Raw genomic sequence first — 16,502 nt, 5'->3', positions numbered from 1 at the left:
ACTTCAACTACTACTCATAGAGAGCACATATTAAACACTGTTTCTAGAAGTGTGATCTCTGACCACCTGTAACTCAATTGCCTAGAGTGTTTATTTAAACCGATTCTGGGACCCACTCAGGCCTATTTTAATTCATAGGCGTAGGCCTGAGAGCCTACACTTTTGACAAGCTCCCCAGGTGTTAAATTTAAGAACCCGTGCATTAAAAGACAGACCCCAGTTTAGGGTCTCCTGTGCAAACTGTCCCCTGTCCAAGACACTTTGGGATTGACCAAGGTGACATACAAGGAATTCAAACCCTTCTAGTCAAAGCCTTTGCAGGAACAATCCCTCAAAGAATACATCAGCCACGGGAGGAATGGCAGATGCTAAGGCTGCCAAAGATCAAGGTTGGCATTCTGGTAATACAAGAATGCAGCCCTCTCTTAGGGTGGTGGTCTTGTGGGACAATCCAGTCAGCTAGCATAATATTTTTCTTGAAATCTATGTTCTACCTCCCAGTATGGGAAGTAGTGTCTGGGGTCTTAAAAGCTTACAAGAGGCCACGTAAGATATAATTCTTGGTCTTTATTCATCTGGCACAAAAGTGAAAGAAGGAAACCCAAGAATCAGAGTAGGAACTGGACTATAAGACTAACTGTCTACATGAACCACTGCTTTCTCCACCCTGAAACCAGAAGATGGTGTCTGGCTGCCACTACCGCATGTCCTGATCAGGGACACAATAGAGGAATACTAATAAAAATGGTAAAAAAATGTGGGCCAGAAACTTCAAATTCTTAAAGAATCTAAACTTACTAGACCTACTGAGGCTGGAGGAGTCCCTGAGAGTATGGCCCTGAGTTGCTCTTCAAACCTTAAACTGAAACTATCCCCTGAAGTCACCTTTAAACTAAGTAACAGTTTAGCCCAAAGAATAGAGATTGCCACCCTTGAGTATTGCATTCAAAAAATGTATAAGACCAAGGGGTCAACAGCTATTTTAAAGCATAAATGAGAAGGCCGGGGGGCAGGGAGATTAGGTAAATGGAAGCAAAACAACTAGAACAGAAATAATGAGATGTTGACACAATGTGAAGAATGTAACCAATGTCACTGATCATTATGTCTAAAAACTGTAGAATGGGAGCCGGTTTTGCTGTGTGTATTTTCACACGCACACACAAAAAAAGAATGCAGCCTTCTGAGATCAGGCCTTGATATCACCAAATCTCCCCGAACAGGAGTGAGTCTAGCCCCTCTAAACACTCTGAGGAACCAAGCTTATTTTTTGTTATATGAACTAAGGTTTTAAAATGAAACTTTTTCCCTCCTATTGGAAAAAAAGTAGAGACTAAAACAAAATGTAATAATAATCTATTTAATCTAAAACACACTAAGTGAACACTAAACTAAAAAAAAAAAAAACTAGCCACCACTAAATGAACCATGAGAGATGATGCTACATAAAATACGCATGGTACTTCTTGTTGTGAAAACACTTGTTTTACTCACCCTATCCCGACGACTTGCGATTTCTGCTTTAATTTGGTGTGGGTCATACTTTGTATTTGCTGAATATCCAGAGAAGGCTAAACAGAAGGGAAATATTTGATTTTATAAGGGATCCTTTAAAATAAAGAAATGCATACAGACAGGAACTTCAGAGTCACCATATTAAAATATTAATTCTAAGTCTCAGGCTTACAAGCTAGCACTGGTTCCTAAAGAATTAACATTTCACAACCTGAAATTTTTCTGATGGCTGATTTTTGCATAATAAAATATATGGCTATAGGTAAATCAAAACTCTGTTTATTTCTGTTGTACAACAGTTGTTGTGTGCCACTGAGTCAACTCTGATTCATAGTAACCCTACATGACAGAGCAGACCTGCCCCATGAGGTTTCCAAGGCTTCAATCTTTACGGAAGCAGATCACCAGGTCTTTCTCCCACAGAACCGGTAGGTGGGTTTGAACTGCTGACCTTTCGGTTAGCAGCCGAGTGCTTACTCATTGTGCCACCAGGGCTCCTTACTACATAACTACTAGGTTTAAAAATCACATATACACAAGAACTTCGGACATGTTATCAGGAAGAACCAGTCCCTGGAGCAGGACATCATGCTTGGTAAAGTATGCGAAAAAGAGGAAGACCCTCAATGAGACAGACTGACACAGTGGCTATAACAACAGACTCAAACATAAAAACGATTGTGAGATGGTGCAGGGCCCAGCAGTGTTTTGTTCTGTTGTACACAGAGTTGCTATGAGTCGGAATCGACTCGACAGCATTGTCATGGATTGGATTGTGTCCCCCAAAATATGTGTCAACTTGGTTAGGCCATGATTCCCAGTGTTGTGTGGTTGTCCTCCATTTTGTGATTATATTTTTATGTTAAAGAGGATTAGGGTGGGATTGTAACACCCTTACTAAGGTCACATCCCTGATCCAATCTAAAGGGGGTTTCCCTGGAGTGTGGCCTGCACCACCTGTTATCTTACAAGAGATAAAAGGAAAGGGAAGCAAGCAGAGAGGGGGCACCTCATACTACCAAGAAAGCAGTGCCTGGAGCAGAGCATGTCCTTTGGACCCAGGGTTCCTACTCGGAAAAGCTCCTAATCCAGGAGGAAGATTGATGACAAGGATCTTCCTTCAGAGCCCACAGAGAGAAAGAAAGCCTTCGCCTGGAGCTGATGCCCGGAATTTGGACTTCTAGCCTACTAAAAAAAAAACTACTAGACTGTGAGAAAATAAATTTCTCTTTGTTAAAGCCATTCACTTGTGGAATTTCTGTTACAGCAGCTCTAGGTGACTAAGACAGGCACCTAACAACAACAACAAAGTCTCCACATGAACCATTTTTGGAATAAGAAAATAAATTAAAATTTTATAAAATAAAAAAAGACAACTTGACAGTAACGTGTCCATATCTGGCAGGCTTGAGAACAAGCTATTCCCCTCAAGTTGTTTTCTCCACGCAAATTGAACTGTAGCATGCAAAATCTGGTTCTAATGGCTTGTTTTTGATGGATGTCTAGCTAAAGCACATCACAGTGTAGCGACCAGGACTGAAACCCTTTTGACAGACACAGCATTTTTTAAGGGTGCAACAAACACACAGAGCTGTTCACACGCTTCTGTCCGTCCAGAAGAGCTGCGATCCTTTTCCGATGTTACAGCAGCTGGGCCAGCTAGTGGCTGTTCCTAGTTTCTATCACCTCATTCGTCTCTCTGCCTTGTTTTTTTCCTTGATATTGCTGTCTCCTTCCACTTCTGCAACCATCAGCTTTTGTAGGGCAGCAGCTTGGCTTGCTTTGTCTGTCTTGGCTGGTGGAGGGCTCCTTCTTCACTGGGGAATCACAGCATACTGGAGTGATCTGCCTCCTGGATGCTTTCATCATTACAACCCACCTGCTCAAAAGGCCCATCTGCAGCACCAGCCTCCTTTCTTTTACTTCTTTGATCTGCATACCAAAGGCTGACTTTCATTCCGATAACTTAGGTGCCAACAACCAGAAATCAATTCGAAATCACTCCCTGACTTTATACTGGAAAGGAGTCTCATACACAGAGCCATCAAGTCACTTACATAGCAGCATTATTTAACAGCCTCAGTTAGAACCGAATCCAAAGTTAATTTGACTGGTTTGGATGCCTCCTATTTTAAAAACTCTTCTATGAAACATTTCGTTATTTAAGCCCCCATTATTCAGAATTGCAAGCAACAGAATCTATTAGAAAGAACTATCTGGAGGAACTAAATATTTGCCAACTTTATCTCAAAGTTTCTTATATTTAGAACTGTGATCTCTCAAAGGCATGGGGTAAAATTTTTTAAAATAGAATTTTTTCTTAGACCAGAATGTCTACTTTCAAATCCTACGACTTCCACCTTGCCAGACTCTTTGCTTCCATTTATCAAGATCAGTAACAAAAGCAACACCTCACACAACGCCCTTTAAAAAAGGAAATCATTTAAACAAACCTCCACATTAAACTCCTGCATGTTGCTTGCATATGTGTAAACCTGTCAACTTGCAGCTGAAGAAGAAAACGGCTCTTTCCCATTAAGGATAGAAAGTAACCCCAAATTTCAACAAGGTTAATGGCAATGTTAAACATTAATAACAATTATCTGAAATTCTTACAACAAAACTCTTTCTGTCTGTGCAATTTCACAGGGAATGTTAACAGAGACTTAAAATGCACTCGAGAGGTGTAGTAGATACTGTGGTCATCTACACAGCAAACTTTCCCCCATTTCTCCTTCCTAAGAGAATCCTGATATTGCCCAGTGTCCACCTCTCCCCCAGGAGACCCAGAGTATACCCCAGTCTAGAAGAGGAGTCTGATAAGCCACTGGTATCACTAAGCCACTGAATCCACTAATAGGAAAACCCACCCTCCCTCCAGAGGCTTTTGTTATGTGACAGTGGATTCCTTATTATCTGGGTCAGTAGGGCTCAATCTCTTCTGCTACAGCTGAAACCATCCTAAACGACAGAATGGGTTTTACTTGTACTGATACCATTCAAGTTATCTTTGGTACAGTTCCCAAAACTATAAAATTCCAGGACTTGTGGGTGGGGAGGGAATTCAAATACCTAAGACAGTGAATATATTTAACCTTCAAATGCTAAGGATATTTGTGAACAATGGCATAGCTTTCAACATTATAATTCCATTTAAAAATACAAACTCTCAATTCTTTCTATCTGCCAGTAAGACTAACGTAACATTTTATGGAGTCTAAGGAATAGCTCAGGGACTCTGGATCCCATTTTTAACAGCATACACTCCACAATATTTATAAAAAGAAATCACTTTCTCTGTTAAGGCATGTCTTCAGTCTCTGGTTTACGATAGAGACCAGACTTTTGCCTCTGAAGCTTTCTTCTCTCTTTAAGAGTTCAGTGAGTGGAGCTATCAAATAGCCTAAGGAATCTGCTCAGGCGTATATTGTTTTGGAAGATATAATAACAAAGTTACAGCTTAGCTGGATGATAACATTGTAAAATACTATACCTTGCTATTACAGGATGTCTTTCACACTTATCTATTCTCATAAAATAGAAAAAGTCTTGGTGAAAGAGGAGCAAAGATTGTATTTTCCCATTTTATGAATTAAAAGACTGAGTTTTGTAGTGACTTGAAGTCACTACACCATCAGTCACAGAGGGACTATGCCCAGAACTCAGGCTCCTGGGGGTCAGCCCCCTCAATATCCTTTCATCGGACTAGGCTTTCCAACACGAGGAGGAATGTCCGTCCAGCTCCCCAATGCCCATCTCCGAGTAGGTGTACTTGGCCTATTTATTCAGCATTCAAAATGCTGGAAACCCCAGCACTTATCTTGGGTTTCTATTTTACCAGTCACTGAAAGGGAAAAATGCGTGCATACATCTCTCTCTTCCCCTCTCTCCCTCTCCCTCTGACACACACGCCTCCTCTGTGCTGCGGGTACCCGAGGGCATCCCAGGAGATGACCTGCTTTAAAAAACCAGCAGTCCTCCAAGAATGGCCTCTCCGGCGGCTGGGCCCGCAGGACCAGGTGTGTGCCTCAGGGACCAGCACTATAGGGGTTGCTCAAGGGAGGAGAGAGGATTCTGGGAGAAAGTACAGCAAGCCCTGACAGGTTCCCCGCTAACAGGTACTAATTATCAAAGCAGGGACAAAGGTACAAATGTAAGGAGTCTGAGGCTAACAAAGGAGGGGGTGACACTTCTTTTTTAAAGGCATAGGCTTTGAGCAAAGGCTCAAAAGAACCAAATAAGCCCACTCGCAGGTGTTCTACAGAAGTAATGCAAGATGCCACCAAACCCTAACCAAGAACTCTCTCTCTAGAACAGACTAGGGGATTATCTCTTGGTAAACATGTGCAACAGTAAGGGTTGCCAGCTATTACGCATGAAAAATGCAGCATGATCTATTTTTCTCCTACTTGCTCCAACATGCTGGGTCAATGCAAACAAAAGCTGAATATCCAAACTGTGGCCGTTAACCTAACCCAGAGAGCAGATGAGAAACCCTTTAACAAAGAACCAGTGGAAGATAGTCTTGGTGGGATGGGCTTGTAGCTTCAGAAAGAACACTGGCAACACTGAAGACTGATAAGGCAGAACTTCATCACCACCTAAGATGAGAATTCAGGGCAGGTCAGCACTTTCTCACCAGGGATAAGGCAGACTCCCAGCCACCCAAGGAGACTTTTAGTGTAGACTTGTGGTACAGGCTCTTGGTAGCTCCTAGGAACCACGGTAACAAACAAAGTCATATTTCTGCTGCTAGAAGGAACATTAACAGTCAACCTAGACTGGTGGATCTCAACCCTGAGAAGCACCTGGAAAGCTTTAAAAAAAAAAAAAAAAAGTACCATGCTTAGACCCAACCAAGATCAATTAAGTCGAAATCTCTTGGGATGGGGCCTGGGCAGCTGTATTTTTTAAAGCCTTTAGGAAATTCTAACTGCAGCAAAGGTTGACAACTGCGGGTCAAGATGCCGGTGTAGGCCAGGGGTAAGCAAACTTTTTCAGTAAAGGGCCAGAGAGTAAATATTTTAGCCTTTGTGGGCCATAAGGTCTCTGACTCAACTCCTGAACTCTGTCATTATAGCTGCCATGTTGTTGTTAGGTACTGTCTAGTCAGTTCCGACTCACAGCAACCCTATGTACAACAGAACAAAACACTGCCTGGTCCTGTGCCATCCTCACAATTGTTGCTACGCTGGAGCCCATCATTGCAGCCACTGTGTCAATCCATCTCATTGAAGGCCTTCCTCTCTTTCACTGACCCTCTACTTTACCAAGCATGATGTCCTTCTCCAGAGACTGGTTCCTCCTGATAACATGTCCAAAGTACATGAGGCAAAATCTCACCATCTTCACTTCCAAGGAGCGTTCTGGCTGTACTTCTTACAAGACAGATTTGTTTGTTCTTCTGGTGGTCCATGTTATATTCAATATTCTTCACCAACACCATAATTCAAAGGCATCAATTCTTCTTTGGTTTTCCTTACTCGTTGTTCAGCTTTGACAGGCACATGAGGCTACGGAAAATACTATGGCTTGGGTCAGGTACACCTTAGTCCTCAAAATGACATCTTTGCTTTTTAACACTTTAAGGAGGTCTTTTGCAGCAAATCTGCCCAATGTACTACATCATTTGATTTACTGACTGCTACCTCCGTGGGGTAGCTACCACAGACAACAGGTCAATGAATGAGCGTGGCTGTGTTCCAAAAAAGCTTTATTTACAAACAATAGTGGTAGACAAGATTTGGCCCATAGTTTGCTGACATAGCTGGGGGCGGAGGGGGGGAATCTGTGAAGGATGTTGGTAAAACGCAGTTGCCTTCCTCCCTCCTTCCTCACACCCTTCTGCTCCAACATTAGAAATGGCTGTTCCACAGAACTTCAAATTCTTCAAGAATCCAGACTTACTGGACATATTGAGGCTGGAGGAGTCCCGAGACTATTACTCTGAGTTACTCTTCAAGCCATAACTTGAAATTATTCCCTGAAGTCAGTCACCTTTAAACTAAGTAACAGTTTAGCTCAAAAAGTAAAGATTGTCACCCTTGAGTATTACGTTCTTTAAAAAAAAAAATTATGTAAGATCAAAGGGACAACAGCTATTTTAAAACATAGATGGGGCGGGGGGGTGGAGGCAGGAAGTTTAAGTCAATGGAAGTGAAACTACTAGAACAGAAATAATAAGAATGTTGACACAATGTGAAGAATGTAACCTATGTCACTGGTCATTGTATCTAGAAACTGTTGAATGGGTGTGGGTTTTGCTGTATATATATTTACCAAAAATAAAATAAAATACTAAAAAAAGAAAAAGAAAATGAAATGTGTGTTCTAGTTAATTCCTCTGTTCACCAGCATTACCTCATTTTTCCCTACCATTGGGGATAAATCGTGTCCCCAGTATTTAGTATATACCAATACCCAACCCATTGCATCAAGTCGATTCTGATTCATAGCAACCCTACAGGACAGAGCAGAACTACCCCACAGGGTTTCCAAGGCTGTAAATCTTTACAGAAACAGACTGCCACATCTTTCTCCCACGGAGGGCCTGATGGGTTCGAACCGCCAACCTCCTGGTTAACAGTCGAGAGCTTTAATCATTGTTACCACCAGGGCTCCTTAGGCCGATACCAGGCACAAAACAAATATTGGTCAAAAATAAATGGTAATTAATCCTGTCCTGGGCCACAAGAAACCTCAAGAAGTAGTAAGTGTTCTGCCGTCCACTTGGCACTATTCATATTACAAAATATGGCAGACTACTTGCCAATTTATAACTGGTCTTTACTTCCAGGTAATTTGAAAATCAGGTGACAAAGTGTTCCAAAAACACAATCAGCTTTTCTAAGCAGCCTCCTCCACTGAAGGCTAAAACCACAACTAGATCTAGATTCAAATCCAAGTTCTGCCATTTACTGGGTATGTAACCTTGAAGAGGAGTTCCTGGGTGGTGCAAACAGTTAAGCGCTCAGCTATTAACCAAAGAATTGGCGGTTCAAATCCATCCAGAGGCACCTCAGAGGAAAGGCTTGGTGATCTACTTCTGAAAACTCGGTCACTGAAAGCCCTATGGAACACAGTTCTATTCTGAAATACATGGGGTCAGAATCAACACAATGGCAACCATTTTTGTTTTTTTAACCTTGAAGAAGTCATTTGGCCTCTCTGATATTCAATTTCTCATGTGTACAGTGAAGGTAACAGCACGTACTTCATAATGTTGCAATCCTAACAACGCATATAAAATACCTAGCTCGTTGAATATGGGCTCCTTTCACTTGGAGTCATTATCAATGAAGAAGAGTAATATGAAATAAGTCCAAATTGTATTCTGTTCCCAGCATCTGGAAAGGGACGCCTCCCTGCCTGAGATGACTAACAGCGAGAGAGCTCTGGGCTGCATGAGACCTGTGTGGCTGGCTGGATGACAGGTGTGCTATGGATACTGCTACCACTGCTCCTACGAGGGCCCAGCACCTATGCCCTGGCTGATGAGACATCTGTTAGATGACAATGATTCAAGCCAACAGGATCCCCGTCTTTAATTTTATCTCATGGCAAGAAATAATTCATTTGAGTCGTGTAGTAGGCTTTTTTTTTTTTTTAATTCGTAGTTCAGGTTAAATGGTGAATTGAAAGAGTTCAGTTGAAACCCCAGGGATAGGAACAGCTTGATAAACCACTTGGATTAACTCTGGGATTCCATTCATAGTCTTTTCCCTGATCAGCTGATAGGCCCCCAGCAAGATTCACTGGCCTCTCCAGCCCTTTCATGAAAACAAGCAGGCCCAAACTGGCCTCCAAGGCTACCTTCACAAGAGGAAACAGTGATGGTATCTACAGAGTCTTCTAGCAGATTGAGCAATGAAACCTGATGGGCATGTTAGGATTGCCAAGTCAACAGGTGAGTTCCTTCATGTCTCAAACAGACTTGGGTTTTTATTCAACAGAACTTAGTATACCAACTTCATACATTCTCCACAAGCTGACTAGTCTCCAGGACAGTTATGGCCATGCACCCTGTGACGGGCTGTTAGGTGCGCCAACTCTGCCAGCATGGACTGGCTCAAGTAGGGACCAACTGTGTCAGTAACCAAATAAACTGCCTCCCAGCCCTAAGCAGCTGCTGAGAACTAATGAAATGGGAGCCCACCCTGTGCAGCCTCCTAAATGAAAGAAGGGTTCCTTTTGAGGACATCAGTGTGTGTCCATCTTACTTCTGGGCAGAAAAAGATCCTCCCAATTCTCTGAGTTACCCCGAGCTCCTCCTCCTAACGCGTGATAAAGGACTCTAGGAAGAGACAGGTGCTTGACACACTAGAAGGCTCCTCAATCTTTCTATCCAGGATTAAAGAGACCATTGCATGGATTTTCCAAGGAATCACCCCAGACAGGCAGGATGAGCTGCAGCCATCTCCCAGCAACAGGCTCCTCAACACTGACACTCATGAGACCCCAGGCTGTTGCACATCACCACCTCGAACTTGTTTATTTTCTGTCTCCCCATCTGAATATAAGCTCCAGGAGGCCAGGGGCCTTTCCTTTCTTGGTCACCACATCTCAGCACCTGGGCACCAAAAAAACCAAAACCTGTTGCGGTCCAGTTGATACCAACTCACAGTGACCCTAGAGGACAGAGCAGAACTGCCCCATAAGGTTTCCAAGGCTGTAATCTTTATAGAAGCAGACTGCCACATCTTTCTCCCGTTTGAACTACCAACCTTTTGGTTAGCAGCCGAGTACTTGCCAAATGTTTGCTAACTGAATGGCTACCAGATGACCATCTGATTCCAGGGCACAGTAGTGATTACCTAAAAGCATGCAATTAGACTCAATATGAAACCGTCTTGCCCAAGTGAACTTTGGAGTTTACAGGTAACCTAGCAGAGAGATGGCTCATAAGGTCATGAGTGTTAATTGCAGGGGACAGGTCAACTCACAGCTGGCGTACGAGCGGCAGTCATCCTCACACATCTTGTGCAGCTGCTGGTACTCCTCCTGGGCCAGCTCAAACCGTTGCTGCTTAATCTGGTATATTTCTTTCTTGGCATTGAGAGCCTCCTGGGCTACAATTAAATATTCCTTCAACATCCGTTCTTGCTCTCGTCTCCACTGTTCTCGGGGATCCTCAATCTGAGTGAGCTCTGAAATCCAAAGGGTAAGAACACAAGTGGCTTACAAGAAAAATCTTTAGGCTGACAAACAGCCATGTAGTTATGCTACTAGTCAATATGAAATTTAACTACCAGGATGTGCATTCTGCAAGATTCTACATAATGAACCTTTGTAAAGTGTGGAACACCTTCTATCTATATATCCACAGTTGAGTCAAGAAGAAAACTCAACAAGGCAGATACGAAATAGTCCATTGGAGTGGGGAAGACAATACAAGACAATTTCCCACAGATAATGACCACAGTATAAATAAACGTTGGAGTAGATGAGCCCAAATGAGCTCGTAACTGTCAAACTAATAGATATTTACAACCTTCTTCTTATGGACTTCCTTCATGCAGGAAGCTATAAACTCTACTGCCACTTGACTTGGCTTGCTCTCCTGTTCTTTCATCTCCATGAGAGACCAAGCAGCATTTTCTCACTCTTCGCTGACTTCCTTGTCTCCTCCTACCCATAAATTCCCTTCTTCCGCTCTTCTTTCTTACTCCAGTGGCTCTCTTAAGGGCTCATGCCTATCTTTTGCTCCAACCTCTCTCCTGAATTCCAATTTTTATTTCCGACTGCTTCCTAGACACAGTTCCATCTGGATGGACCCAAAGTAATTCTGAGTTATTAGTGCAAAGCAGAGCTCATTCTTATCCTTTGCCCTTCCACTACCAAAAACAAAACAAAGTCAACCAACCACAACAATAACAAACATCTACTTCTCCTTCAGCATCACCTGGATCTACCCACCTTCCCAACCTGGGAACCAACTGGGACTCATCCTCCAATAACTCCTGCTCCTTTCCTTCACCCGGAATATTCTATGGGTCATCAAGAATTGGTGATTCCTGTCCCTTGGTATGATAATGATGAACTACCTACCCTTCTCTCCATCTCTCCTTAGTTTAATCAGGACCTGATGCTCTCCTTTCAGGAATAAACAGGCTTTCTGCCTCTTCCACCACAGTCCACCCTCAGGGAACTCACTAAACTTCCCTTCCTAAGTCTGCTTGAAATTCTTAAAGCACAAAGTCCAATCGCCTTAGCATGACACAGAATCCCCAAACTGACTTGCCAGCTTCATCTCGATTTTCTGTCCTTTTCCCCACTGTCATCCTCTAAACAGACTGAACATTTCCTAAGTCCCTGAACATGCCTGGTTGATTCATCTACGCTGCTCTGTCCCCTTCTGCCCACCAGGAAATCTTTGCATCTTTCAAGACTCATTGTGAAGGCATCTCTTTTTTTTTTTTTTTAATTTATTGAGCTAAAATATATACAGTGAAACCTGTGAAAGCAGGAACTCGATGGGATTGCCTTGTTTTTCCAGGTCTTGCCAGTTTTTCGCCTTTGACAGGGTACAGCTTACCGATTTTCTGTCACTCTCTATTAGTAGAAAATATTTGGGTTTTCCTTCTCTGACAGCTTTCTGCCTTACACAGGTTCTGGCTTTCACAGGTTTTACTGTGTAACATAAAATTTGCCATTGTACCCACTTTTAACTGTACAATACAGGGACATTAACTGCATTCACCACGTTGTACAACCATTACCACTATCTATTTCCAAACCTTGTTCATCACCCCAAGCAGAAAATCTTACCCCTTAAGCACAACTCCCCTATTCCTTCTCCCTCCAGCCCCTGGTAACCACTAATTTACTTTCTGGGATGAGGTGGTACGACTGCAGACTTCCACCCTCAAGGCTGGGTCCTTCCATTACACTCACAGTGGCAGAAGCCAGTCCCTGGTGATGATTCAACATTAGGATTCCTGGCCCCATCTAGAGTGGCATCTCCATGAGGGCGGAGGCTGGGTTTCAGTCCCTGTATCCTCAGGGCCTAAACTGAGTGGCAGGCAATGAGAGGCGTTCCACCCATGCTTGCTGTGACTCAGGGGGTGAGCAGGGAGTGAGCAAGGGAAACCGGGAGAAGAGGGATATTGAAGAATGAGCACATCGGGTTTGGGTCAGGAGAGCCTGCACGGTCCTGGGCCTCGACAGTGGCAGGCAAGCTTGTCTAGAAGGATTGCGTAAAGCAAATGCCTACGCTGCTGGGAGACATGGCACCAGGTCGGGAAGGGTGGAGCCTGCTGATGAAGCCACACTGCAGTGTACCAAGGCTGATCTGTAGCAGCCCCACGGGGCAGCCCCACGGGTGAAGCAGCTAGCGGAGTGCCAAGCCCAGACAGCCTGACTCACACTCACACACATGGCGGCAGCCACGTCAGCTGGGGGGCCACGGGAGGGCTGGCCCTCAGCTGGAGTCTCTCAACTTCTTTTCTGTCAAGCACCTCGCCCTGTTCAGGGAGTAGTAAAACCATCTAGAAACCCTCTTGCCACCTGGGAGAGCTACAGGCTGGGACACCACTTATCCCCATCTCCAGTCACCACTGCATAGTCTTTAAATGACAACTGTAATTGAGCGCAAGCTGAATGTCATGTATCAGTCACTCCCCTGCCCTGAGAACAGGGACAGGAAAAGGACTCCCAATTCAGGTTTCCACACACTGAACTCGGGAGGTTGGCAGCCACGCAGGAATCGGCCCTGAAGACACCAACCTGGGGTGGATCACACTAAGGGGAAAAGAGAGGCCGCGAGCCCAGAGTAAGGAGAGCTCTTCTTCCTAAGTCACTCACATGGAGGGCACGATCTATCTTCAGGGCCCTCCAGCCTCCCCGCACTCAATAAACTGAAGAAAAGAACTCAGCCAAGGGGAAGCCAAGCTTCATGTCTTTATCTCACAGGCAGCAGTCCCGGTAATAAAAATGACAATGACAGAAACACTGAGGGGGACTAGAATACAAACAGGAGAGTGTGACAAAGTGTGAATCTGAGAGAGAAATGGATCCCCAGCTTGTACCCGGGACCAAGGAAGGCAGAAGGCCACGTGTGAGGAGTGGAGAACTGATCTAGAATGAAATGGAGACTCTGGGAGCAGGCTCTCACCCTTGACACTATTGGCATTTGATGCAAGGTCATTCTTTGCTGTGGGGGCTGTCCTGGGCATTGTAGGGTGTTTAGCAGCATCCCTGGCCTCTGCCCACTAGATGCCAGTAGTGTCCCACACCCCTAGACAACCGAAAATGCCTCCACACATTGTCAAATGACCTCCTGGGGGGAGCAAAATCACCCCCAGTTGAGAACCACTGTTCTAGACAGTTCCACAAAGAGACTGGCATGGTCAAAGACCCATTATTTTAGCTGTGGTATTTAAACCATTTATTCCTTTCACAAAGATCAAAAAGGTATCAGGCATTAAAGTTAAAATTAAATGTATAAGACAAAACGAAGTTAAGGAAGTCATTGGGCATTTATTGTTTCAAGAACTTTTAAGTTCCATTTTGCAATAAACAAGCTTCTCATGATGACGTGTACTTCTGTTCCCAGGCTGCTTGGGAAATTTATTCCTTATATTAGATATTAAAACCCTCTATAAAACATATTACATGCAGACCTCAGCAAAACACAAGCAAGGTGCATCTACATAACTGCTTCACTTTCTAAAGAACTCAGCTCATGAAAACTTCAGATTACATTTCTAAAGGCCAGTCTAATACTTCATCAGGCAGTAACAATTGTTTAGCACTGCAAAAACTTTTTAGAATCTTTGAGATCTAACATGAAAATCTGTTCACATATAATAACGAAAATACGGCACTCTACTCTCTATTTTTTTTTTACTCACTATTTATGTGGTCCATGTAATAAATTCCAATTTGTTTGTCATATACGGTTTCCCATCCTAAAGGAAGTTCGTCCCCAACACAATCGGCAAAGGTCAATGGCTTTGTTATCCTGCAAATGAAAACAAATTTGAAGGTCAGGTCGATGTCACATAAATTTGCCAAATGGACTTCAGAATTCGGTTTTAATACAAAATTATATATTAGAGTATCCAATTGACTGCTTTTGCTCCATTTAGTTGGAAAATTACTTCACAGGCTTTGCTCAAACAATAATCAATAAGCATATTAGTACCTTCACATGGAAAAGCATTAATATCCCAAAGTGCAACTTTAAATATCAGTGAAAATGGGTACTGACAGTTACTAACAAAACAGGTAAAACAAGCGTCTTCTTCCAAATAGTCTGTTTAATGACTGTGGGGCAATGGAATGTAGCTCGTCCAGAACAATAGGAGAGGAGCTGCGTTTTGTTCTCTTACCTGAGACACAGACGCCCTCCCCCTAGCTTTCAATTTCCACACATTACACATGAACACCAGCTTCAATCTATATAAAAGGCATTTGCAAGATTTACATCTGCTACTGATCATAATTTAATGAATTAAACATTAACCACTGGCCAAATACAAAAGTGAAGCAAGGTAACAACACAATACGATGCCTACTAAATACTTTCTGTATTCTTTATACAGTCCAGATCAAAACTTTCAAATGGTCCTTTCTTTCGGTGTTCTAGGGAAAAGCAAGCAACGAAAGCATGTTGTCTCCACACCTCTCTCAAATCTGATTCTGGAAGTCTTAGATTGAGGCAAGGGATGGAGTCAGGGATTTTCAAATGGATTTTTTTAAGTAGAGACTCCTGCTCCGCCCCCCTCCCCCGGGGTCATGTTGATTGACAAGACAGTTTTAGGCACACAGCTGTTGTAGAAAGCCGGACACACCTAGAATTGTCTGCAAGTAGGCAGCTATCTATTTGCCGGCCTCTATAATAACACACTGACTGGTATGCATGGGAATCCTATAACCTAAATTTCACTAACCCAACTCTCCCACATCCAATTAGGACTCCTGTCCTGTTCAAGTTCCCGACCCCAAGAAAGTGAGACACCAGGATCGCAGCCAAAACCCATGAGACCCATATGAATTTTGAATATGTGAATTCCCCAAACTGGGTCTATAATAGGGCTCTCTTCAAAGGACATTTAGAAGTTGATAAAACACCATCAGAAAGACACTGATATTAATGTGCCTTTATTTTAAACATTTTTCCCAAGTTAAGAGTCAATATAAAAACAAAGATATGGAAGGTGAATTCAAACACACCACAGACATTCTCCCAAACACGATGCACTCAAAAAACCATGGTATCACAAGATTTGCCTACAACACGCATGCTACCTGTCCCAATCTGCACGATCACATGCAGGAATGATGTGACAGTGACAGGGTTCCAACTCAAGCAAATAATGGCAGGGTGTTTGCATGAGCAAGGTCCTGAATGGGCACCAAACCACAGCAAAAACAATCCTACTTTAACCTACACTGAGTCTTGACTACATTTCTGCTTCTAGGTTCATGCATATAAGCCTAGCGAAAAATGCACCAAGCATGGTAACCATTTACACCACTCAGGGACTCCGAAGGCTCAATACAGTACTTGGAGTAAAATTAAAGGAGATTAACGTCTCTAGACTCAATCAAGAGCCCTGTGGTGTCGTGGTTAAGTGTTTGGCCACTAACCAAAAGGTCAGCAGTTCGAATCTACCAGCTGCTCCTTGGAAACCCTATGGGGCAGTTCTACTCTGTCCTATAGGGTTGCTATGAATCGGAATCGACTCGACGGCAATGGGTTTGGGTTTTTTTTTATTTAGCCTCAATCAATCCGTCCATCAGCAAGTGAAGAGTAAGTTGCCATCTCCACATCCAACTCTAAGGAGTAGAGAAGACAATTCAAAAAGACTCCTCCAAGTCCTTGTCTATTTGGTGAAAAAAGGCACAAGCCAGGGTACCCGAGAAACTGGCACAGAAGGTGCCATCTGAAATAAAAGCAATAACATGAATTCCAAGGCCATCTTATTGTGCAATTTCTCAAACGTAAAATTTGCATTGACTCTTTTCTGGAAAGCAACTTTTCC

General features: G+C 43.2%; 1 protein-coding gene across 1 annotated transcript in view; it reads right to left on the bottom strand.

Annotated features, from left to right (window-relative positions):
• WWC3 (WWC family member 3) overlaps positions 1–16,502 on the bottom strand; it is a 127,270-nt gene that overhangs the window by 74,104 nt on the left and 36,664 nt on the right. The window contains exons 2-4 of the mRNA XM_064277955.1: positions 14,367–14,476; positions 10,458–10,661; positions 1,495–1,571 (exon numbers count right to left, since the gene is read on the bottom strand). Coding sequence (XP_064134025.1) covers positions 1,495–1,571; positions 10,458–10,661; positions 14,367–14,476 — 391 coding nt within the window. The remainder of the gene's footprint in view (positions 1–1,494; positions 1,572–10,457; positions 10,662–14,366; positions 14,477–16,502) is intronic.

The sequence above is a fragment of the Loxodonta africana genome, chromosome X, assembly GCF_030014295.1.
Source record: "Loxodonta africana isolate mLoxAfr1 chromosome X, mLoxAfr1.hap2, whole genome shotgun sequence".
NCBI lineage: Eukaryota > Metazoa > Chordata > Mammalia > Proboscidea > Elephantidae > Loxodonta > Loxodonta africana.
Note: the sequence above shows the minus strand (reverse complement) of the source record. Positions and strands in the feature narration are given on the sequence as shown.